At 38.6% G+C, this 25,046-nt stretch overlaps 1 protein-coding gene across 2 annotated transcripts in view; it reads left to right on the top strand.

The window, feature by feature from the left end:
* The first annotated feature begins 369 nt into the window (after positions 1-369).
* KLHL2 (kelch like family member 2) overlaps positions 370-25,046 on the top strand; it is a 51,992-nt gene continuing 27,315 nt past the window's right edge. For both annotated transcript variants that reach the window (XM_083367253.1, XM_083367252.1), the window contains exons 1-6: positions 370-763; positions 3,936-4,061; positions 6,169-6,275; positions 9,599-9,720; positions 18,422-18,584; positions 21,345-21,454. In XM_083367253.1, coding sequence (XP_083223379.1) covers positions 735-763; positions 3,936-4,061; positions 6,169-6,275; positions 9,599-9,720; positions 18,422-18,584; positions 21,345-21,454 — 657 coding nt within the window. In that variant the 5' untranslated portion in view covers positions 370-734. The remainder of the gene's footprint in view (positions 764-3,935; positions 4,062-6,168; positions 6,276-9,598; positions 9,721-18,421; positions 18,585-21,344; positions 21,455-25,046) is intronic.

Here is a 25,046-nt window from a genome sequence, read left to right as displayed (position 1 = left end):
TGGGGGAGAAAGGGCGGTATATAAATCTAAATAAATTAAATTAAATTAAATTAAATTTAAATAAATGAATTAATGAATGAATGAATGCATGCATGCATGCTAGGGCAGAAGTTACTTAAAATGTCTGTAGGGACCTGATATGAAGAAAGCTGCAGGGGGGAAAAGACGAGGGCGCATCCTTCAGCTAGTCATTTTCCAAACGGCAAAGAGAACCACGCTTAGCACCAAACATAATTTCCGTGTTTCCCCTCCTCTGCCTTCCTTGTATCCACCCCAATACCAGCTGCTTCTATGGCAAACCTGGTTCTCGCCTGCCCCTTAAGACAGGCAGAGGAGGAGGAGGAGGAGGGGGAAGACGTCGGAGTCCGTCCTACTCCCCCCCCCCCACAAGTACGTGTTGACGTCACATTTTTTTTTCCCGATGAAGAGGATAAATCGGGTTAAGCTTGTCCAGACCCCGGAAGTAGAGGGGTTGGCAGGCTTGGAGGAGATGGTGAGGCGTAAGTAGGCGCTAACATTTGGCTCACGCTTGAGCGGAGGAAGGAAACGGTAGTAGGTTGCGCCGGGGCTGCGTTCGACGGGGAGGCTAGGCTGATTTTTCGTCTCGGAAAGTCTCGCCGCTCCCCCCGGGCTTTCTGCCGGGAGAGTCCCAGCGTTTGCGGCTGGCATGGTGCTGGCGCCGGCGTTCGGTGCTCGGGTTTTTCGGAGGGAGCAGCCGGAGCGGAGGAGCCGCGATGGAAATGCTGCTGCTGCAACCGTTGGGGTGAGTCTCGGGGCCCGGCTTTCCCCCCGTTTTATCTCTTCCGGGTTTGTTGGATTGAACACCCATCGCCCCCAGGCTGGCTGAAAGTGATGGGAGTTGAAGTCCAGAGGGACGCCCAATGGAACAGGACTGCTAGATAAGGGAAGGTGGGCCGGGCACTCTCCTGATGAGGTTTCTGGAGAGAATTGCCCCTTTGCAGAGAATCGTTATCTTCGAACAGCCCTTGGTCCTATTACTTAAACTGGAATATCGCGTTTGTTTCTGGAACCTACGTCCCAACAATCCCCACCGTCTTCTGAACATGTACAGAGGGCATTTCGTATTTGATAGTAGCTATGGTAAAACAACAGCTCTCGTTTCTGGGTTTGGATAATTTGGTCGCTCTGCCTTGGAAGGGCTGTTTCCAACCCCGTTATCTTAGTTTGAAGTTAGAAAACCACCCAACAAACAGCCAGACATGCTCCTTTTGCAATTTATATACTGTTCCAAAAAAAAGGCCCTTGAAATTCCAAACAGTTTCTGGGTGAGTTCTGGCTTAGTTGAAGATTTGGATTACTTCAACCAAAGTTGCCAGCATATTTTAAGTAAGAGAGCAGCTTTTTTAGGTAGGTTGTCTTTACTTTGGTTAGCCTTGTGCTAAATAATCTTAAGTATTTGAGGGTCAGCTGGGACCCACTGACAGAAAATCCTCAGGACAATGCAGATTAATCTTTGTTTGCTGCTTTTCTCTGCATGGAGAAAATTACTTTTTTCATTCTAGTCACAATTTGAATAACCAATAATGATAGTTGAATACTAGCAATGTGTACCGTACTTAAAATTGACAGCTGAAATGAAGTTTTTACTGTCATTTGGAATATCTGTCATTGTTGGTTTTGTCCAATAATAATCACTGGGTGAATAAAAAGCACCTAATGTGTTTCCATCATTCTAAATAGAAAAATGAAGGTAGAATAAAAACTTTATTGTCACTTTGAATGTACACTAATCAGCATACATTAAAATGAAATTTTGTTGCATACAGCTCTCAAAGGTTTCACGACCTCCAATATACACCAGATAAACATGACATAAATAAAAACAGTATTATGCATATACCCACATATATGACATAGAGAAACAACGCGGTCTAGTTTGGATTATACATGTGCATGGTGAGAAAAATGAACCTTGGGAGTTTACCAGATGGATGGCGTAGGGAACAAAGCTATTGGGTAGTTCTGCTAGAAATACTTCAAAACCTCCTCCCAGAGGGGAGCAACACAAACAGACCATAAAGTGGGTGTGTGGGGTCTCAAAGCTTTGAGCTCTAAGCACATAGCGCTTATAAGCAGCATCCTGAATACCAGGTAAGGTAAATTATGTTTCTGCACCAGGAGTTTTCAATTTTAAAAAGTTCTTGGAAAAGTGGAGATTCATGACTGAAGAAATTTATGTGCACATGAAATGTTACTTTTGACTTAGTTTTTTTTCAAAGTAAACTCTTCCCCTGGGGTCTCTGCCAACAGGTATTGGATGAGGGTGGCAAGGAAAAGAGCTGATAGCATCTTAACTTTGGGATTCTTTCAGATGCTTATTAAGATTTAAGCACCTGATCTAAATTTGCCTTATTTGTCCAGGTGTTACAATGATTCAGTGAACCTGAAGCTGTTTTTAAATATTTTATTCTTAGTAAATGCTGCTCTTATTTTAGGTGTTTCATTTTAGAGGCAATGCATTAATGTTATTTTGTTGTAGACTACAGTACTTAAAAAAACCCACAAATTTGGAACATATAGGTCTTTCACTAGGACCTTCCAAATTTATCTTCCAGTTGCATGTAATTCTTCTGCTACTGTACAGCTAGCTATATAATTTTTGTGGGCATCATAAAAGATCCATATTTTATTAGATTTTTTTTTGTTACACGGAGTCCTTTCCAAAACTGATCCCCCCCCACTCTGATTCTAATTACATTTTCTATTGGCTTCAGGTCTGGCATGAATTTTCATGAAGAAAGTTTTGGAAGATGTTCCATGGTTTCCTTCCAATGTTTTAGATTTTAACTCCAATAAGATATGGAGCATGTGCCAGTGACTGCAGAATAATTGGTAGTTTAGTGGCATTAAGCTCAAAAAAATTAGGGATTTTCTGGTCATTTCAGTGACATGAAGTTGGGAAAAGTTATTTCCTTATTATTAGTTTTGGTTATAGAGCAGCCCCATTTGATCAAATAAGATATTTTTTAATCAGATTTGTTATTTCTGTGATGAATCATTTATTATCTTTGTCTGAATGTCTTGCTGTAATACATGGTTGGATATATTGTGATGCTGCAAGTACTGCTAAACTACAAAAGCTTGGAAGTCCAGGTAGCCAAGCTAGTGGTAAGAGTATTCTAGGAACTGCACTTACTTCCCTGTTCCTGCTATAAGACTAAACCATGTATCAAGATATAAGTTGGGTCACAATATTGTTTTTGGTATAATGTTTGTTGGAAAGAAAAGTAACATTGGTTTTTTTTCTTTCGGACTTGGTTAAAGGACAAGTGGTGTTTCACCTTTTTTACTGTATGCTGTTAGCGCTAACTTCAGTTTAGTGTGTTTCAATGTGTCTTTAATTGTAGTTAGTTAGGTCTCTTATCAATGATTTAATTAGATTGTGGATGTTTAAATTTTGGGCTTTTCCTAGTTTGAATTTCACTAGGGAGTTGGGGTGTTCATCCCAAAGCTTAAGGCATAGTCAAAGCTAAAAGCACATTTCACTTGGCTTAATTGCAGAACTGTAAAAAAATTTTTATCCCATTTATATCCCGCCCTTCTCCGAAGACTCAGGGCGGCTTACAATCTAAGCACAAATCAATGTGCTTAGCAATAAAAAATAAAAATAAAAAATAAAAATAAAAAATAAAAAGTGAATATGTATGTAGATATTACAGGCTTTTGTGCCACGTCAGTCAAGGACTCTAAAGCAGCTTATAAGGCTATATAACAATAATATAGTGGAACAATAAAAACACACATAAACTAATCAGTTTAGCTATAGTAATAATTAAGTTGGTTGTAAACTCTCATGGTTAACAAATTTTCTTTTTTCTTTTTCTTTTTTTCCAGATATACCAAATTATGCCTGCAGAAACCTCTGGATTTGAAATATGATTTAACACATTTTCTTTTTTCTTTTTTTTTTCCAGATGTACCAAATTATGCCAGCAGAAACCTGTGGATTTAAAAGATGATAATACTGAAAAGCACTGCCCTGTTACAGTGAATCCTTGGCACACGAAGAAAGCTTTTAAAGTTTTGAATGAATTAAGAAGGTATTGTTCTTGAAAAGTAGGCAGTATCTTTAGTAGTTTTCCAGATTTTCCTCTTATTGGAATACAATGCTGAAAATTAAATTGCATTATTTAAATAAGATGCTGGGCTGGCCATTGCATTTCATACAATTGTTATTTTTCTCTCCAAAGCTGGTCAATAAGATTTTGAAGGGGAAACTTGAACTGCCTAATACAAGTTTTTTGGATGGCAGAAATTTCAGCTCTTTATTAATGACAAATCTGTTTTCAAATGCTGATAGTGGTTAAATATTGTAGATTAAGGATGTCGCGTCATTTCCCCAACCCTGAAAAATTATGAAAGTGTTCCTGTGAGAATAAAATATGTGGATAGGCGAATGATGGGATTTAGGCTTTGAGGATGAGATTTTATCCTCTTAAGGTGGTGTCTCCTCTTCAGGGTAAAATATTACTGGACCACCATTGGGTCACTACTACACTGATTATGCTCTTTTCCCATGTTTTGTAGATGCTGTTATTTTGGGTTAGGTCCCCTACTTTTTCTTCACTATCTTGTGCTAACTTGAACAATATAGACCTTATATCTTTTATATCTCCTACGCCTCACTCATTTTGGCATATGACTAAAACTATAGTCATTTTTTTTGTTATGCCATTTATTTATTTTAAATGTTTCTTCCTAATGTCCGATAAGCTGTTAGCTATGATATGTTGAAATCTGGCCACCAGATTTTGCTGTATTGCTATGGACATCTGCAAAGGGAAAGCTAAGTATGAGCAGTATAGCATACCATGCCCCAATTAAATGAACTCTAATACCATCATAAGCATTTTGTGCACATCCATAAATGCATCAAACAATTAAGGAGACCAAGGTCTTATTCCATTAGGGATGAACCATTCATTAACCATCCTACATAATCTTATACTTGGTTTGCTTCCATTGTATTCTACTCTTACTGCATTCCACAATCAATTTTCAACTCCCTTTTGTAATCTTCTCAGCTGACTTCTTGTTGACTTTTTGCGGGAGCCAGAAGAGAAGTTTGTAAATGGTGATTGCATTATTGTGGGGCACTTGGTAATTGGTTGTAAGTGCAAACAGGTTTCTCATATTGTGATCACGAGACTCGGGATAATGGTGCAATGTTTTTGTGATGGCTGGAAGTGCTTTGTAGGCCATAAAGCACCCATTCTGTTGGCATTCTAATTCCAGATCATCATTAATTGAATCCTCATAAGTCGAGAATTACCTGTAGTAGCATGACAAGGTGGAGAAAACTAGCCTTTACATAGTATTGAATTACAACTTCCATGTGGCCATTTGTTACAGATACTGTACATCAGGGGTCCCCAACCCCCAGTCCGTGGACCAGTACCGGGCCGCAGCATGCCAACAACCGGTCCACAAAAACAAGCAAAGCCCCATCCACAGGATGCAGGCAGCACACAAAACCACGCACCCTCCGATCCGCGGAAAAACCTCTCTCCACGGAACCGGTCCCTGGTGCCCAAAAGGTTGGGGACCTCTGCTGTAGATTATAATTCAAGTTTCCAATCCTGGAATTAAAGAATAAACTCTGCTTAATTTCTCAAAAATGTCTTTGTTTTTAGTCTTATGTGTTTACTGTACTTATGTGGTAAAAGTAAGCTTATTAAGTCAAAATATATGTGAGGGAGGGAATTGTATACAGAAGCAAGGTTCTTAAGCTTTTTACTACTGTTGATAATGATAAACAGATTTATTCAACCTTCCTATGATAAAAGGGATAGGACTGTGTAAGAAATAATGTTCCTCTTTTAATTTTTAATTTTTAATCTTTCTGAGATAGGTTCTTAAATCTAATGGAGCTTGCATAGAAAAGGTGGGGTCCAAAGCCTGAAGTGAGTTTTGGTAGCACTTAAACTTTGTCTTTACAAGTATGGTTAGTTTTTTTAAAAAAATAATTGCAAGATTTTTCCTTCATAAAAAAGATAAGCTCAATAGCTCTACTAGCAAGGAGAATGATAAGATCCTGAATATTGATATTTTATTAAACTTGTTGAATATCCACAGTAGCCTGTAACTAATAAGGCAATGCTTATCTTTCCTGTGGTCTTAGGTTATTTTTGTTTTCTTTCTTAATAGTCAAAACCTATTATGTGATGTGACAATAGTAGCTGAAGACATGGAAATTGCAACTCATCGAGTTGTATTAGCAGCTTGCAGTCCATATTTCCATGCAATGTTTACAGGTACCTTTTTTTTCTTCTTGTCTCTTGCAGTTTGAACTATCTCAGCCTATTTTGAAAGGCATAAGCTTAATGGGTATTTCCTCAAGACATTGCTGTGTTGTATGTAAATATGCACAGTGTATTTAAAATACTTTAATAAGTAAACTTTATTCTTGAAGCTGATTCCTAGAAGTAAAAGCTGTGCCTTGGAAGCTATATTCTTGCTAGTACTGCTATCTTTGGTGTCATTAGTTGGTAAAATGCGTTCTGTAAATTGCTGAAATACTGTAGCAGAAAAAAAATATATGGATTGAGAAACTATAGAATTGAAAGAATGGATGGAGGATGATAGCTTTACATCTTACGTTGGAGTGCTTTTGGGGCCCAATTTCAGATGATTGGACCATGTGTTTTGCCATGATGCTTTCTATGCCAATTGGATTTTTGAATGTTCATGCTCTGCACCAACTGTCCTGTGTATCCAACATAGGTATGTAAATTGGTTTGCAAGTAATTGTTAATTGTTAATTGAGTTTAACCACATTCAGTTCATTTGAAGAAACATTCTTTCATCTGTAATAATTGTATTAAATTGAAAATAATACAAACTAAAAGGAAAATGAAGGGAAAAGTGCATGAAAGCAATACACACACATATCCCTTACCCCTAAGAAAATGACTTTCCATCCCATCATACCAAATATAAGCAATTCTATAATCTTTCCACCTCCTCATAGCTAACAACTATAAAATTCTTCATCCCATTATGTCTTTTAATAATATTTCCAATCTGATTAAGAGCAAATCTTTCAATTCTAAAATATTAATTAACATCTATAAAATGCAACAAGCGTATCCTGACTTTTAACTGTAACAAAATCCGATTTAAAAAGCATAAAATGGTCCTTTTTGTGCCAGGAGTGTCAAACTCCCGGGCCGCAGGCTGCACGCGACATCTGGAAGCCACGCCCACCCCATTGCCGGCAATGGCAAAACTGTCCTGATATGTTGCACAACTAAGTCTGATGAAAATAACTATTTTGGCAGGGATGAATTAATAGCATGCATTTTGGGTTATAGGAGCATCTCATTCACTTGAACCAATGTGATCATATCTTTAAAATGGTATGTACAAGCCATCAATAATGTGGTTGCTAATATAGGTAGGTCTGTTTGTATTTAAGGAGATGCTCACAACAAATTCTAGTTTATTTGGTGAATGCCTGAAAGATGCATTACTTCATTTAAGCCAGACATGTCAAACACAAGGCCCGGGGGCTGGATCCAGCCCGCAAAGTGGTTTCATGTGGCCCGCGAAGCCATCCTGGAAACAGTGAGGGAACGGCCCCCACTGCCTTGGCCCTGGCCCAGAGACCCTCCTTTTGCCAGAGACCCTCAGATCTGTCCCACTCCTGCCCAGGCCCCCATAGGTACCCTTGATGCGAACGATGTAGAGCTGGCCACGCCCACCCAGTAGGCCATACGCACTCTAGCCACGCCCACCCAGTAGGCCACGCCCACCCTGGCCATACCTACCCGGCCGCTTGAGGGCAACCGCAATGCTGATGCGGCCCTCAATGAAATTGAGTTTGACACCCCTGATCTAAGCCAAAAACAGTTGAAAAAACTAAAGGCAATTATGAATTAAACTTGGCTCAAATCTCAAAGATTTGCAGGACGAGAATTGGACAAAACTTTGGAATTTACTATGAACATTTGTCTTAAATACAATAAATTAAATTTATGTTAAGAATTCAATATATAATTTTTAATTATATAAATATATAAATAAAATTATATAAATAAAAGATTAACAAGATGAGAGTTCCTGCACCTTTTTTAAGAAAAAAAGCACTGCCTCTTCCAGAAACTACCATCTTACACTCTTTTCATGAGGGGCAGCCATAAGGAAAAACAGCTTGGGCAATCTCACCTCTCTCTTTTTATCCACAAATGTTAAAATGTCCACAAACGCTAGTTTCACTTTTCCATGGAGCTGCCTTCAGTCCACCATCTTCTCCCAGAAGGTCCAACAAATATTTTTTTCATTCATCTTTTGAGTAATAGCATCTCCTCAACCAAGTGCCTCTTTTAAAAAGAAACAACAACAACAACAACACAATTCTTCTGTTTCAAACAGTAATGAATTTTGGCTGCAGCATTCCTAAGAGATATTTAGATAAAAAGGTAAAATGTTAGATTCTTGTTAAGGATAGGTAATTTCTGCTTTTCTGAGATGTATATAAATAAATGACAGGTGGTCAGGGTCTAGTTAGTTTGGTAATCAGCCAGCTTCTGATGTTATGAAGCTAGAGAAGGATTTGTTTTCCTTAGTATTGCTTGAAGTTCAAGTTGCTATTTTAACACATTGGATATTGTAGGCATTTTCCATTGTTAACCAATAGATTTTGGATCTACATCAGAAAAGCTCCTCAGAGCTGAGATTTGCTTTAAATTCTCTTTTGTAAACATTCATTCTGGCACTACAAATAGTTCTATACCAATCTCCACAAATTAAAAAGGTATCTTGTTATATTTGCAAAGTGATGAAATTGTTTTATATTACAATAAATCAAAATGTTGCTGCTATTAAATCGTCTTGATCCATGCTTGCAATCTGTTTTGAAACTTTTTTTTAAAAAAATCACTTTACATATAAAATGAATTGACCAAATTGGTGTACATTGGTGTACATTCCAAATTGGTGTACATATTTATTTATTAAACACTTTTTTCCATATACCGTTACGATATGATACCATACCATATCTAGCAACTGCTGGCAGTCAGACTACTCTGTAGATTTTTCTGGCTTTCAAATACATGGCAACGATGCTAGTCCATGTATGATATGCCATAAGATGGATGGATGGATGGATGATCATAATATAAAATATGTAAGTCCAACAGTGCTTAAGCTTCCAAGCAATCAAGTTATGAGTAATAGTGAAACATATATGTACCTGATCTTTCAAAATATTTGTGTAATTTGAACAGGAGGTAAATTAAGTTTGATTACTGCTTTTTAATTCCAGATTTATCCTTGTAGAGTAATGCTTAAAAATCAGTTTATTTCTCTTCCTTAAGAACAGAAAGACCTTCCTTTCTAGTCCCTGGGGCTTTTGAATTATGGTTGTACAAAATTAGAAAATTATGAATTCTCGTCTAAGATCTCAAAAATTCTGAAAGGCATTCAGTATCTCTTGGCTGGTACTTTGGTACCTGTGGGTATTATATTGTCATTTCCTCTTTTATTACTGTGGATTTTTTTTTTGCTTCCAGATAAGATCTTTTTGCAGCATGTCTATTCCACTTGCCAATGTCTGAATCAATCTGTTTTGCAGGTGAAATGAGTGAAAGCCAAGCAAAGGAGGTTCGAATAAAAGAAGTTGATGGTTGGACCCTTAAGATGCTCATTGAATACATTTACACAGGGGTAATTACGGTTACAGAAGAAAATGTTCAGGTGAGTGAGATGATTATGTTCATTTATCATAAAATACTTATGATGGTGGGACAAATCTCTCTGGGTTTGGCAAGAGTAATATTTATTTCTTAGCATATGACTGAAAAAAAATGTGCATCTTTTAACAATATTTCTGTGGTCTTCTTGCCCTGTTGTGGCACAAAACAATCAATGAGCAACTTGCATCTGATTGCATTTTTAAAAGATCTGCTGAGTTGTACAGTCCTTTACAAAGTACTCTTAATGGTATCAAGCAAATGGACAGAAAGGGTTAGGGTTGGAAACCATTGAAAATCTAAACAATCTATTGTTTGAAAAATACATCTTAATATATTTTTATTTCAGACTAAATACTACCGTGGGCTCTGAAGTAAGCACTGGGACTTACTTTTGGGTAGGGCCTACTTTTTGCCGGTACCAGTAGGCTGTGAGCTCGCAGAGCGGTGTGCGGCCCGCGCATGGTGTGGAGACACAACACGGCGAGAGCATGGTGGCGGACCAGTTTAAAAATAAAAAGCACAGTGCATATTATAGTAAAATATAAAGGGGAAAAAACGTTATGTTAACTTTTTAGTACTATTCCAATTGACAAACAGCCTAGCAATTTGGGCTTAACCTTTTCCCATATGCTTTCATGACAATAGATACCAAAACAAGATCTTTTTCAGAACTTTGATCGCTCTGCATGTATTCTGTCTATTGAGCTTCAGGTAGTTCCAGAACTTGTCAGCAATTAGATATCTCGAGTGCTGTTGATGGATGGCTTCAGTGTCCTTGAAGAAAAGTTGTCACTGAAGTTCAAATATTGCAAAATTTTATTGATTTTTGGAATGTTTTTATTTTACATTAGATGAGGTAAGTAGTTGTTATTTGGAGTGCAAACCATGTAGACGGTTCCCAATGTAGGAGTTTACTGAGGTTTGACATTGTCTCATAAACTAAATATTCTTTATTCTTTATAAGTGTGATTGGACACTTATTTCTGGTGCATAAGCTCTCAGTGTAGATACAAACAACAAAGCGATATAAGATGCCAATAGGAGAAGGTAATAGGAAAGATGAGAAGGATAATAGTAATACATCCCTTCCGCATGAGTAAATATGCTTGAGCATAAGACAGGTCTGTGGGAATTAGGTATTTAGCAGAGTGATGGCATGGGGGAAAACCTGTCTTTGTGCCTAGTTGTTTTGGCATGCAATGCCCTCTAGTGGCATCCTGAGGGGAGAAATTGAAACAGTTTATGTTCAGGATGTGAGGGGTCAATCTATAGATATTTCCTTAGCCGTCTTTCTGGCTGGTGTAGTATGGAAGTCAGGCTGGTTGCAGTTGTTGTTGAAGTCCTAACTATCCATTGAAGTCTCTACCTCTCCTCTTAGGTTGCTGTACCAAACCAGACAGTTTTAGAGGTGCAAATGACAGACTCAATAATTCTTTTGTAGAACTGTATCAGCATCTCCTTGGGCAATCTGAGTTGACGCAAGAAGAACATACTTTGCTGTACCTTTCTAATGATGGTTTTAATGTTAGGTGTCCATTTCAAGTCGTGGGAGATTGTAGAATGTTGGAATACATGTTAGAATGTAACAACTGCAACAACTACAAAATTATTCAGCCAGTAAACGACAGCAGTTAGTTTGCATTTATAGTTATAATCTGTGGTTCCTTTATGTTCTGAGGTGAGTTTCCTGTGACAGTTGAAACCTTTAAGCAGCAAGGCCCATGGTGAGTGTACACTGTACACTTTATTTGATCTGTATGGCTGTGTAACCATCCTCTGCTACCAATTTTTATGGCTATATAATAATCCTCTGCTACCATTTCTATATAATAAAACAGAATTTCTAATATAGAACCTAGAAGCTTGAAGGTCTCTACTGCTGACACTGTCTTGTCTAATATTGTAAGATGAAAAATACAACAAAAAATGACCAAAAAAAGAATCCTTTTCTTCCTCTCTCATTGTTTTTGGTAAAATGGGAAGTAAAAAAGAATTGGAACTAGTGGATTTTACTCCACTAGTCATTGCTGACTGTAAGGGATGGTACTCATCTCCATTTCCAGGCCATTGAGCCAGTGCTGTCCAAAGACGTTTTCGTGGTCATGTGTCCAGCATGAGATCATGAAGCATTGTTACCTTCCCACCAAAATGTTACCTATTATCTACTTGCATTTTCATGCTTTCAAATTTCTAGGTTGGCAGGAGCTGGGGCAAGTTTGGGAAGTCACCCTGTTGCGTGGTACTTGGGTCTCAAACCTGGGCTACCAGCTTTTCAGCCATCAAGCCCAGTGTCTTAACCACTGAGCAACCGCACACACTAAAATGGGAAGTAAGGTAAAGGTAAATGTAAAGGTTCCCCGCACATGCGTGCTAGTTGTTTCCGACTCTAGGGGCCGGTGCTTATCTCTGTTTCAAAGCCGAAGAGCCAGCGTTTCACCGAGGACGTCTCCGTGGTCATGTCGCCGGCATGACTAGATGCCAAAGGCGCACGGAACGCTGTTACCTTCCCACCATAGTGGTCCCTATTTTTCTACTTGCATTTTTACGTGCTTTCGAACTGCTAGGTTGGCAGAAGCTGGGACGAGTCACAGGCGCTCACTCTGTTACGCGGCACTCAGGATTCGACCTGCCAAACTGCCGACCTTCTGATCGACAAGCTCAGCGTCCAAATCAGACCTTTCGTTTAGTATAGTATTGGTTGCAGCTGACACCCCACAATATCCTCCTTTGTGGGGGTGAATTTATCAGAGATCAAACTTTGCAAGAAACATATGCTAAATAATCAGTGAACAATGGTTCCTTTATCTTCAACATGATTATTTGTTGCATAATTATATCAGCAAAATGCACTTGAAACAAAAACGGTTGTTAAAATCATATTGCAATTCCACTTTGTTATGAGACCCTGTTAAAAATTACTGTGAAATGTAATTTCTTCTGTAGTTCCACTACCCTACAAGTATGAAATATGACTAAAATCTTAGCACAGGTGGTCCTCACTTAACAACCACTCATTCAGGGACCATTCAGATTTGTGATGCCACTGAACAAAGTCCTGGTCATTTGAGTTCCAGCCATTGCAGCATCCCTGCAGATCTGGTTACGCTTTGTGACCTTCCCTGCAAAAGCTTCCCACAAGCAAAGTAGATGGAGAAGATGGCAGAAAGTGGGAAGTCTCGGTCACATGAAGTCCTCACTTAATGAGGGCATCTGTCAGAATAGCCATTGCTAAGTAGCACAGTCACATGACATTGCACTTTATGACCACATCACTTGCCAACAGTGATTCCGGTCCGAACTGTAACCAATCACTCCCTCTAAACTACTCTTCTCAGTTTGGGGGCAATGGTTCAAGGAACATTAAGGCACTTCTATCAAGCAACAGGCTGGCTTTAACTGTTGCAGTGAAAGCACAATTTCTAGTTGTATGCTTGGGCAAGCCCAGCCACTTAGTTTTGGAGGCAGTCCCTGTGGAAGCATTGTTTGACAAGTAGTGACAAGTAGTAGCAGATGTGAAAGCCTTCAAGAGGATGTGGATCTTTTATCACTTCAAGTTGGAATCCTTCACTTAATGCTAACATATTTTGAGAGTGTTCAATGCTTTGCCTAGGCTTAGTGAAGGCCATTAAGCTACTAAACAAGGTAGAGTATAATCATAACAGAAACTTTTACTGAAAGATGTTGCCAGTTGCTCACTACAAACACTCTTAAATTGCCATTTAAAATGTTTAATCCACAGTATGCTGTTTCAACCTTTTTCTGATCCCTCAAGAGTATCAATATAATATACAACAGTTTTCTGTTCCATGGTGATCTCTAGATGTGTGAAGATAGCAATTATCAGAATTCCAAACACATTCTAGGAGCCGGAATCCTAGGCATATCTAAAAGGTAAAGGTTCCCCGCACATGCGTGCTAGTCGTTTCCAACTCTAGGGGCCGGTTCTCATCTCCGTTTCAAAGCCAAAGAGCCAGCGCTTGTCCGAGGACGTCTCCATGGTCATGTGGCCGGCATGACTAGATGCCAAAGGCGCACGGAACGCTGTTACCTTCCCACCGTAGTGGTCCCTATTTTTCTACTTGCATTTTTACGTGCTTTCGAACTGCTAGGTTGGCAGAAGCTGGGACGAGTAACAGGTGCTCACTCTGTTACGTGGCACTCGGGATTCGACCCACCAAACTGCCGACCTTCTGATCGACAAGCTCAGCGTCCTAACCCACTGAGCCACCGCGTCCCTTTGTGGCATATCTAGAGGGCAGCAATCCATTTAGTTAAGTGGCACTGAAAAAAAGTGACTTATGACCATTTTTCACACGACTGTTCTAGCATCCCCATGGTCACATGAATAAAATTTGGATGCTTGACAACTGACTCACATTTATGACTGTAGTAGTGTCCCAGAGTCGAGTAATCCCTTACCTTCTGACAAGCAAAGTCAATGGGGAACCAGATTCACTTAACAACTGTGTTACAAATTTAACAACTGCAATGATTCACTTAACCAATGTGGCAAGAAAAGTTGTAAAATGGGGCAAAACTCACTTAACAGGTTTCTCACTTAACAACATAAATTTTAGGCTCAATTGTGGTTGTAAGTTGAGGACTACCTGTAGTGAAAATTATATGTGTGAATATAGAGTCAAGGCTTTTTCAGTCCTCATGCTTTCTTTTTTCACAGAGTTATCTTCAGGAAGATTAATAGTGAATCCAGAAATAATGTGATACCTTATGACTTGTTGTTTACTGCATAATAGGGGAACTTCTAACTCTATTGAGCAGTGTAATATTTTGTACTTGCAGTCTGTTTCTATCCATGGGCTGTACCTGGATTATACTGTAGTACAGAGTAATGATTACTACCCGTTGAGCAGAAGTGTGAGTCCAAGAGGATCCCCATATTGTGCAGTATCCTTGAATAGGGAAATACAATCCCATCACAGGCTAAAGATGGATTATTCCAATCCAATGAAGGAGAATATTTGTAGCTCAGGGTTGAAATTTTGATTTTGATTTTATTAAATTTATATACCGCCCTTTCCTGTAGGACTCAGGGCGGTTTACAAGGTGCTTAAAATATCAATACAAAAATTAAAAAAACAATTAAAAAAGATTAAATTCAGGTGTCCTTGAGGTGTCCTTGATGCTCTCTCAGCTTGCTTGTTTTCTTGCAAACGTTTCATTACCCTAACTAGGTAACTTCATCAGTGCTGGTAAGGAGTGCTGTTTGCTGTCAGTTTATATTCTGTTATCTTGCCTGTCTGGGTGGATGGGGGCAGTTTTAGGGATTCTTTGGTTGGGCTGAAATGCCAGGGGGTTTCTAGAAGCCTGGCACTCTTGACAAATCAGCCATCAATAGAAACATAGACATTAACAACATCTATAGACTATGCAAAAGAGACTATCACCCAGTCCAAAAAGGAACAAAAAGACTCCAGCACCTCTCCACCAGCAATCAGCACTCAGATCAGCATACATTAACTCCAAGGTCAACTTCAGACCAACAATCGAGTAAGCAATACCCCAATCAAGAGACTGCCAAATAGCCATTAGTAAACTGCCCCCATCCACACAGACAGGCAAGACACCAGAACATAAACGGACAGCAAACAGCACTTCTGACTAGTATTGATGATGTTACCTACTTAGGGTATTGAAACATCTGCAAGAAAACAAGTAAGCTCAGAGAGCACTAAGGACCCCTCATTCCAAGCCCAGGTGCCCCTAATAGCCACAGTCACTTAGCCTTGGTAGGATTCAGTCAGAATCAATTCCGGCCCATACAGCCTCCAAGCACTGGGGCAGAGCTTTGACAGCCTCACTTAGCTGGACTGGAGTTCTAATATATTGAACCCAAGAATGGTGGATTATCTCATTCAGTAATTTCCTGTGGATACTAAAAAGTGGAGATCCTGCAGGAAGGAAAAGAATTACAGGTAGTCCTTGACCTATGGACATTTATTCAGTGGCTGTTCAAGGTGCTGAACAAATGGTGGTTACAACCAGTCCTCAGAGTTCCAGTATCCCAGCATTTCCATGGTCATGTGATTGTGATCTGGGTGTTTGGCAACTGGTTCATACTTATGACCAGTTGTAGCAACCCGTGGTCATGCGATTGCCATTTACAACCTTCCCTACTGGCTCCTAAGAAAGGTCCAGGTGACTAGGGTAATTCCTCAGCCAGACACAATTTTCCTTTTGCCCTTATCTCATCCAAATTTAAATCCTACATCAGCTTAGCCACTCTGTGAGCTGTGGCTCACAACAGCTTATCCCTTTTAATAAAAGTTGTAAACTGGGAAAGATGCTTTTTGACAATGTCAACAGACCACTTAAATCCCCCCAAATGCAAATGGAGTTTGGGTCATTAATAAACAGTGTTCTGTACGTATGCTGCTATGGGCACTAGGACATTTAATGGCTGTCAGAATACAGGCATAATATTGACCCATCCTTGTGTTAATAATTGTTCGGTGCTGCTGAACAACAAGCATTTTAAATAAATCTACCTACTATGTCTATAAATTGTATTTGAATGTCAAATGTTACTTTAGTTAATAACTTAAATTTCCTGTTCTAGTAAAACCTCAAGGTGCAACAAATGGTTTCTGAAATCATTCACATCTGAAACGGATGTTAATAGCCTTTTGGCGTGAAATGTAAAGTATTAGCCTTCTGCTTTGTGGTACCGATGTCACTTTGTATTTTTAGCTTTCTTTACTGCCACCTGCCCACCATTACAGCTGTTTATGTTGACTCATATGTTCTTCAAAGACATTCACAAATATAATGACAAGTGTTTTTGCTTGAAGTATCTTGGCATCTTTTGTATCAGTCCAATAAATGTTTGGAAATCTCACAGATTTTTTTAAAATCTAGTCTTGTGTAGAAAAGAATGAATTAGAAACCTGATTTAGCAACTAGTTCAAGTTCTCTGTTTGTTAAAATCAGAAATTTTTGTTACATTCAAATTTTCAAATATAGCGTAGAAATGCCATAAAGAGCTTAATAGGAAAAAACTTCTTGAATTTGTCTTAATGCAAGCAAATAATAGTGTTCCATTATTATGAAGGCCTTATATGTCAGGGGTCCCCAATCCACCTGGTCCGTGGACCAGTACCGGGCCGCAGCATGCCAACAACCGGTCCACACAAACAAGCAAAGTCCCATCCACAGGATGCAGGCAGCACACAAAACCACACACTCCCCGGTCCGCAGAAAAACCTCTTTCCACAGAACCAGTCCCTAGTGCCCAAAAGGTTTGGGGCCTCTATTATATGTGATACTGTGTCATGTTAATCTTTCATAAATCTGCTGGGATTTCTGATCCTGTAGTTGTTCTGTCCCCTAGATAAGTAAGTTATATCACATATTTATCAGATCCAAATACAGTAACGAAGAGACTATCGTTGATATTACTGGGTATCATGCCATAAAATGTTAGAGTAATATTGAACAAAGATAAATAATATTTGGTAGCTGCTTATTTTAAGGGGAGAAAACTGCTAAATTTGATAGCTGGTTGCTTTTTTCTTTTCTTTTTTTACATCTGTTACGCTATTCACAAAGTAAAATGAGTGTGAAATTGTAGACCATCAGAGGGGCAGCCAAAGAAATAATAAATAGCCAATGTATCAAACTGTAGTGAAGATTACAGGGCTCTTTTTAAAACTCTAGTTCAGACATGTCAAACACAAGGCCCGGGGGCCAGATCTGGCCCGCGAAGTGGTTTCATGTGGCCCGCGAAGCCATCCTGGAAACAGTGAGGGAACGGCCCCCACTGCCTTGGCCCTGGCCCAGAGACCCTCCTCCTGCCAGAGACCCTCAGATCTGTCCCACTCCTGCCCAGGCCCCCATAGGCACCCTTGATATGAACTATGTAGAGCTGGCCATGCCCACCCAGTAGGCCATACGCACTCTAGCCACGCCCACCCAGTAGGTCACGCCCACCCAGGCCATACCCACCCAGCCCCCTGAGGGCAACCGCAATGCTGATGCGGCCCTCAATGAAATTGAGTTTGACACCCCTGCTCTAGTTGCTATTTTCTATTCCATTCACACTGGAATACATTTTGTTAGCCAGTCCTACCCGTCTGAAAGATGTCGGATGGTCCAATGGTTAGTGTACCTGAGCTAGTTTCTCAGGTAATAAAGATTGTAAGCTGCCTAGGGTCATCTCTAGGTGAAATAGGCAGCATGTAAGTTTAATAAATATAAACAAAAATAAACCATTGCAGTTTTTGCAAGCATTACACAATGAATCTTTCCAGACAAGATAAGATATGGAACTATCTCTGAACTATCTCTTCATATCCTAATCTTGTTTGACAAGTTTTAAGTATGGTATACAAGCAATTTCCTAGACTGAGTCCCTGCTCGCTACAATGAAAAAATTATAGAGAAGCAAAGCACATACAGTATACATGGATATTATGTATATCCTATCTATTGAGTCTGGATTCATTTGTCAAAGTACAGCCTACAATTTAAATAAGCAGCTGTGTTACTGCTGTCCTTTTCTGTCAGTTCTTCATCACTACCCATGATGGGTAAAGGTGCAAAACAGAATTAAGATAGAAGCATAGTGAGAATTTGCCTATTAGTTACATAATTAATTAACCACTTACAGACTGTCATAGACTTAGAAATTCCTTTTTTACCTTTCTTGCTAATGATACTGACTCCTTTAATTTTGGTTATTGTAGGTACTACTCCCAGCAGCTAGTTTGCTTCAACTGCAGGATGTAAAAAAAAGTTGCTGTGATTTTCTGGAAACTCAGCTTCATCCTGTCAACTGTTTGGGCATCCAGGCGTTTGCTGATATGCATGCCTGCATTGAGCTTCTAAACAAGGCCAACACATATGCAGGCAAGTGCAACTTCAGTTCTAAAAACGAGGATTGTGGTATTATTTTTAACATTCCTTTTTTTTAACAATCCTTTCTGTATTGCCCACGTGTAAGAGAATGTAAATTATAATGAAGAAATTAAAGTTGTAAGGGTAAACAAAAATTGTTTTATGATTTGATATTAGCAAAGGAGCCAAGAGGCTAAATAAATTGCAAAAAACTAAATTTAAAATAGACCTTTAAATTTAAATAAAACAGTATTAAATCTTTGAAAACAGGCACTCATTCTTTTTCTCAAAATATTAATGTAGTAATACAATAAATAGGATTCAATCTGCCAAAATAAAGTAGGAATTATTGTTAATGTGGAAATTCAGTAGACAGTAATTCAGTTTCCCAGAATACTTCAGCTATAATATTGATAACATGGCAAATGCAACTAAAATTTTATCTGGCCAGCTATCATTTCTGAGAAGCGTTCTTCTGCATTGTATTTTCAAGGGCCTATGTTGAGAATTATTCCCCTTGTATTAACCATGCATGTATGCTTGCATCTATGGAGTTCACCTTATGGAAAGCAATTTCAATACACTTCATTTCATATGTTAATTTTATAGATAAAAAATACTGAGTTCAGGCATATAGTAGCAATAGCACTTAGACTTATATACTGCTTCACAATGCTTTGCAGCCCTTTCTAAGCAGCTTACGGAGTCAGCATATTGCCCCCAACAATCTGGCTCCTCATTTTACCGACCTCGGAAGAATGAAAGGCTGAGTCAACCTTGAGCCGGTGAGGCTCGAACTGCCGAACTGCTGTCAGCCGGCAATCAGCAGAAGTAGCCTGCAGTACTGCATTCTAACCACTGTGCCCCCACAGCTCTATAGTACTTCATGGAGTAATATTTCCAGTTATGGATTGGGTGTTAATGAGAAAATATTGCATAACAATTCCAGTCATAGTTATAAAAATGAGACTCGGCCAAAACTGTGTTCTAACATAGGTTTTCACCACTAGTCTATGCCATTTGGCACATAAGCCTCTTGTTCTGCAGCAATGGGAGGTTGCCCTGGCCCAGCTCAAGTAACCCAACCAGATTATGGGAAGTATTTTTGGTCTGGTACCCACACATTCTCCTGTCTTCACAGGTGCCTGTTTTCTTGAACTAGAAGGTGCAGACAAGAATGATAATTAGTAACACTCTCTTCCCAGTGGCTTTTTCTGACATGGTGTTCCGGTTCCTCTCTAATAGTCAGCATGCTCAGTTCTTCCTTCTTAAAATTTGTTTGTCCCCAGCTATTTTTACCTAAATCATAGAATTCCACCGGGTTTCCTCTGTCATCTCCTACAAACATGCAAGCACTACTATTTCAGCTACGTATTTATTGGCACATATGCCCAAATACCAGAAATAGGGTGAATTATGGAATTTTTTTCCCCACTGGATATCCGTCAAGCTGCTTCCCTTTCTTTATTTAAACAACGTTTTGAAACTTTGTGCATCAACTAGCATCCTATGGAATGGTGCTCATAAGCTTGTGAACACTCTTGAATTTTCAATATTTATGCATAGATATGATTTGAAACGTGATCCGTTCTTCCACTAGTTTACAGTATTTATTGAGGAAAGTAGCTTTTAAGCACCACCATATGTAATCAGCTTTATTTTGTTTGTATGATTTCTTGTATGATTTTACAGAATTAGAACATATGTTTTAAATTGGATATGGTTATTTTGCTATCCTGTGTTCTGTTTATTTATATCATGCCTTTATTATTTTTACAAATAACTCTTACAAATACAAGGTGGCAAACATATCCAACACACCTTCCTTCTATTTTCTCCACCTTCATGACTAAACTGAACTCACAATCTCCCAAATTGTAGCCTGTTGCCTTAACTACTGGACCAGGGATAGGCAACCTTGGCTCTTTTATGACTCATGAACTTCAACTCCCAGAATTTCTGAGCCAGCATGGCTAAGCATAGAAACCTCTCTTTTTCCCCTCAGCATGGCTGTCTCAGGAATTCTGGGAGTTGAAGTCCACGAGTCATAAAAGAGCCAAGGTTGCCTACCCCTGTACTAGACCAAACTGCCTCTCAAATAATGTTGCCTTATTCATGTACTTTATAAATTTATATGATTTTATGACCATGCAGGTGATTATGAGTGGCTTACAGAAATCAAACAAACCCATCAAACATAACCCTTCAGCTTCCATGGATAAATTGTTAATCCCACTTACCATTAATAATAGTAGAGTTCGTCTATCACATTTGCCGATATTTGTTTATATATGCTCTTGGTGTATATAACATTATGCACGCTTTGTAACATGCTCAAGTGTACTGGGAAAAAAATTATAGACAGGGTGTTCTAAAAGTCTTAGTATAGTTCTGCATTAAGATTTTGGGACACCCCGTATATGAAATAGAATTTATCCAGTCACAGCCATGATTTCAGTCTTTGAATCTTATTATGTATTACATGTTTCTGAATGAAGCTCTTATTGTCAGTCTTATTTTCCAAACATAGTGGCCTTATTTTAGAAATTATGTTGTCAGTTGCACACAAAGTCCAGTTGGGTTTATAAATGAGATTTCCATATTTTAAATGACATTACTCTTTCATAGACATGATGTAGACAGGAGCTGTATCTTCTAGCAATTTAACCAGAAGGAAAACTATTCTGTATCTCTATAAGGATAAAGCGCCTTCTTCATGCTGCTTCTGTTTGCTGCAGTCTATATGTTTATATATATTTTTTCTTGAAATAGAACAGCACTTTACTGAGGTTGTACTAGGTGAGGAATTTCTCAGTCTTGGTGTAGAACAGGTGTGCAGCTTAATATCCAGTGACAAACTAACAGTAGCATCAGAAGAAAAGGTAAGGTAATATCTTCCTTATTTGGACATTATGATATGTAATCATGTAGAGGTGTGCAGACTGTTTCAGATGCTAATGTTTAAAATTTGAGTTTGAAATGAGGGTTCTGTTCTTTTTTGATCTGATTACTCAGATACCGTGTCCTTTTTTTGCCAGAAATATTCCAATATCAAAACAATTCCAGTAAGGTCAGAAGTGTCTAACTTTGGGGGCTTCTGTTGTGATTCAGGGTCAGCCTGTGGGTTCGGCAGTTGGGTCGGACGACTCAGAGGAGGAGGAGGGGGGTGTTGAAGACCTTGCTGAGGGGGTTGAAGATCTTGCTGATGAGAGCCCTCAGCCAGGCCCCTCCCACTTGGTCACCACAGAGACCCAGCTGTGTGAGCCTGACAGCGTGGATGAAGATGACCCACAGCTGGCCCTGTTCAAGGAGGCCCGACGCAGGAGGCAGTCAATTAGGAGTAAACAGAGGAAGGCAATGGGGCTTCTCGGAAGGAGGCAGAGAGAAGCCACTCCCTGAACTCTATATAAGGGGAATGTGTGGGAGGGCTGGTTTGCTGAAGGCAACCGCTTGGATAGTTCGCGTAATTCCAGCCTCTTGCCTTCTTGTAAAAGGGGTTGTCCCTGCCTTTTCTGCAGGGCCGGTAGCAGGCTGGTACAGAACAGCTTCTGGTTATGGTGTCGCAGTGAGGCAAATGCTGGAAGACGAGCTCCAACGTCCATGTTTGACTTTGCCCCACTGGGGGACACTGAAAAGGGTCAAAAGCTGCCCCATAGAGGCGGCAAGCAAGGAGGGGACCCTTGTTTGATCATGGGGGGGAGACGTGTGGCAGCCCTTCCATTTGATCCAAGAAAGCCCTCCAAATTGGTGGGGGAAAGACTGGCTACATTCATGTAGCTGAGGGGTGTCAAACTGCCGGCCCACGGGTTGGATGCATCATGCAGAAGCCGCGCTCACCCCATTGCTGGAAATGGCAAAACCGTCTTGATACGTTGCACGATGTCACGTAATGTCGCGAGTTTGACATATCTGGTGTAGCCAGTCAGAAACTGTTGTCAACGGAAGATACCAAGCACTACTAAGCAAGTTTACAGCAACATGGATGAAACCAGGTGAGATCTAAGCCTCTCTTTATGAATTTAAGACCTTTTCCTGAAAATCTGCCCAAAGCACTCCCCCCCAAAGAGAAGGGGAAGGGAACTTCCATCTCATTCCCTTAGGAAAGCAGCAAATTAATTACCTGAGGAAAAGGAGAAACATATAAGATTAACTTGGAACTAATATATAAATATGACTTGGAAATTTGGGGACTAAAAGTGTTTTCTAAGACTTTTTTTTTAAAAAAAAAAGCTGGAAAAGCTTATAAGTTTTGGATTTAAAAACTGAAAAATGGCGTTGATGACATCTAGTGGTGAATGTACGGCACTACAATTTATTTTTGCCTAAAAGCAGCCTGGCTTGAAGCCCAGAGTCAGATAAGACTTTGGCTGGCCTTGAAGCTCTGACTTTTGAGATTTGCAACTGAGAAAATGGAACAGGCTTGGGACTGCTTGAGACAATAATATTATTTTAAAATTGGCCTGTCTGAACTATGAACAAAAATACTGACTTCTAGAACTGTATTGTGGATCTGTTCTCCTAAAGAAGACATATATACTATTGCTGGATATGATGGAACACTTTGGATTATAAATCTTGATTATTAAACAACTTGTAATGGTTCTTTTTTTTCTCCCTGGACAGAAAGGATATCTTTCTCGTTGGACAGAAAAAAATGAACTTTACTTATATCTGATTAGGGGAGGTTGGATAAACTCATAAAGAATACTTACAAAATATATAATGGATGTTTCCTACTTAATTTTAAATGGTGAAAAAGCATCTTTAACACCTGTCTCCAGAAGCCTCAGTTTGCCATATTACCAAGAAAATACTGAGGAATCACAGAAAGAAATTCTCTCCATGTTGAAATCAATACAAGAAACAATCACTTTAGCTCGTGATGAGTTTAAAAGAAACACAAAGGAGATAAAAGAACAAATTTTTAATTTTAATCTACAAAGCCAGAAAATAAATACAGAGAAGGAACCAGCAACTCAGAAAACAGAAGGAAAAATAGAAAATGCTGACACAAACAATGAGGATCTGAAGGAAGAAAATTTTGACCAGACTCAGAAAAATGAAGACTTAGAAGACACAATGAGAATATTGGAAATGGATCAGACAGTCTCAGAACATACTGGAGGATAAGGAAGGAGAGCTGATGGAATGGAAGAGAAAGCTGTCAACAGAATTGTGGGAATTGGAGAAGGAGAGAGGCTGTTTAATGAATATCATTGGGCCAGTTCTGCCAACAATACCTTAACGAAATTGATTCTCTTGACTCAAATAATATATACAAAAATAGAGGAAGAACTATTTGATGATCCAAGTGTACTGACTTGGAAAGTTAGTTGGCAAAGAAAGAAAGCTAGAGTAAGACTGAAAGAAACAGATGCTTTGACCTGTTAGAGGGGGATGTTATAGTATCAATTTGATGTTTGAATATGGTTAAGAATAGATTGTTAGAAATATAAATATTATTATAATTAGATAGATAGGATTTGTAACCAGAATATCATATCTTGGTATAAAAAGGAAAAGAAGAATATGTTAAGAATTTTGAATAGGGGAAACGTTTGGTTACCCAAATATAACTTGTTTTGAAATTATAAATGATTGGGATATTTTGAACATAGATGGGGAATTAAAATTGTAAAAAGCGAAAATAGGATTTAGACTGAATAATTGGATATTGAATGCAAATGCAATTAATATATGTTTTGGTTAGAAAAGCTATTTTAAACTGATATTATTGACATTTTTTAGAAAAATAGATCGATAGGCAATTCTATATTTACTTACAATAATAAGAATTATATTTGCTTAGTGTGGAAAAATGTTTATTACTAAAAGGGAATTAGAACTGAAAAAAACAAAAATAGGATATAGATTGAATAAATGGATAATAAATGTAACTGCAATTAAGATATGCTTTGGTTAATAGATATTTTAAACTGACATTATTGATACCTTTAGAAAAATATAACAAATGTTGATAGGCAATTGTATATTTATTTACCACAATAAGAAATGTATTTGCTTAGTGTGGAAAAATGTCTCTTACCAGATGAAGAGAGGATGTATTGGAAGATGTAATATTGGATTAAGTATGAAGAAGCTTACATGTACCATGAAATTACTAATGGACCCAGTCATCATGTTGTTTAATTAGGCACTTGATTGTAAAAATAGAAAATCAATAAAATATTTATATAAAAAAGAACTGTCTAACTTTGGCTTTGAAATATTTCTAATGCAGAAATTTTTACCTTTAAAATCATGGAATCAGATTAGAAGGGCCATTGTTGAAATATTTATTCGTTTACAATATAGTTTGATAGGAGGATATAGGAAAAAGATTTTTGAATGTTTTTTCCCTTTCACTCCAGTCATTTCATTTTTTTTTCCAGTTGTGACTCCCAAGGCAAAAATGTGTGAAACTCAAAGAATTAGCTGGAACTAGGGTTTCCTATCAGTATTTATACTTTTAAA

Source organism: Vipera ursinii, assembly GCF_947247035.1.
Source record: "Vipera ursinii genome assembly, chromosome: 7".
NCBI lineage: Eukaryota > Metazoa > Chordata > Lepidosauria > Squamata > Viperidae > Vipera > Vipera ursinii.
This window is presented reverse-complemented; position numbering and strand designations above follow the sequence as displayed.